Source organism: Fukomys damarensis, unplaced genomic scaffold, assembly GCF_012274545.1.
Source record: "Fukomys damarensis isolate Sample0158 unplaced genomic scaffold, DMR_v1.0_HiC HiC_scaffold_36, whole genome shotgun sequence".
In the NCBI taxonomy this organism is placed as follows: domain Eukaryota; kingdom Metazoa; phylum Chordata; class Mammalia; order Rodentia; family Bathyergidae; genus Fukomys; species Fukomys damarensis.
The window spans coordinates 48,983,646-48,984,892 of NW_022900948.1; the positions used below are offsets into that span (position 1 = coordinate 48,983,646).

The 1,247-nt window shown below is 63.1% G+C and overlaps 1 protein-coding gene across 9 annotated transcripts in view; it reads left to right on the plus strand.

The window, feature by feature from the left end:
* C8g (complement C8 gamma chain) overlaps positions 1 to 1,247 on the plus strand; it is a 1,963-nt gene extending 716 nt beyond the window's left edge. For 3 of the 9 annotated variants that reach the window (XM_033759159.1, XM_033759160.1, XM_010608824.3), the window contains 5 exons: positions 82 to 218; positions 348 to 418; positions 496 to 660; positions 774 to 875; positions 1,006 to 1,247. In XM_033759159.1, the coding sequence (XP_033615050.1) occupies positions 82 to 218; positions 348 to 418; positions 496 to 660; positions 774 to 875; positions 1,006 to 1,217 (687 nt within the window). In that variant the 3' untranslated portion in view covers positions 1,218 to 1,247. The other 6 variants (XM_010608830.3, XM_010608832.3, XM_010608831.3 and 3 more) reach the window with 6 other exon arrangements.

Genomic DNA, 1,247 nt, shown 5'->3' on the forward strand with positions numbered 1-1,247 from the left:
GTGTGTGTGTGTGTGTGTGTGTGTGTGTGTGTCCCAGCTGCCCCACCTGATGTTGCCAGCCCCTCCTGCTCCCACTCCCAGTTTGCAGGGAGGTGGCTACTTGTGGCTGTGGCTTCTGCCTGCCGCTACTTGCAGGAGCAGGGCCACCGGGCAGAGGCCACTGCACTACATGCAACTCCTCAGGTTGCAGCCATGGCTGTCAGCACCTTTCGAAAGCTGTGAGTCCCAGCAGAGCCCCCTGCCCCACCCTCATCTGACCCCTCCCCTGCTGGGATTGGGACCAGTTTCCCACACGGCTCCTGGGTTGGGGTCCCCTCTGCCGGGGTTCCCCATCCCGCCTCCCCCAGGGATGGGATCTGCTGGCAAGTGCGCCAGCTCTACGGAGACACTGGAGTCCCTGGCCGCTTCCTGGTCCCAGGTGAGAGCAAGGGCTGCAGCCTGCTGGCGTGGAGTGCAGGGTGAGGTGGGGCTGAGTGCTGGCCAACTCTGCCTCAGCCCGAGGAGCCCGAGGGTCTGTGCATGTGGTCGTCGCAGAGACTGACTACCGAGACTTCGCCATCCTGTACCTGGAGCGGGCACAACAGCTGTCCATGAAGCTGTATGGTGCGTGGTGGCCCTGCACTCGAGGCATCCCTGGGTGTCCTGCCCTCCTGACAACAGGTGCCTGGTGGGAGATGGGTCCCAGCTGTGGGGTGCAGGAAGACCAGGAACCGACAGGCATCCCTGTGTCTGGGAAACAGACGCCGGGGCTCAGGAGCCCTGTGCGTCTGCAGCCCGCTCCTTGCCTGTGGGGGACTCTGCCCTGAGTGTGTTTGAGCAGCGGGTCCGGCAGGCCAACCTGACCGAAGACCAGACCTTGTTCTTCCCCACGTATGGTGAGTACCCCAGCAGCCCCTCCTGGCTGGTGCCTGGCCTGCCTGACCACTCTGGGCCCCCAGGTTTTTGCGAGTCCACGGACCAGTTCCATGTCCTGAACGGTGAGTAGAGACTGGTGACTGGATGCAGGCCATGAGGATCCTCGGCCCCTGCTGAGGCTGTGTCTGTGCAGAAGCGAGCTGAGGCCATACAATCCGTGGGAAAAATCAGCGCCGAAGCCACAGAGGACACCGCCACCCTACCCAGGAGCCCCCAGTCCTGACCCTGGCCAGCCACCTGGTTCTCTGCTCTGCCTGAAGCTGCCCCTCCACTCTGGGTCCAGTAGACATGGGACTCATTAAATGCCAGACTTGGCTCCTGGCTCCTTTCTA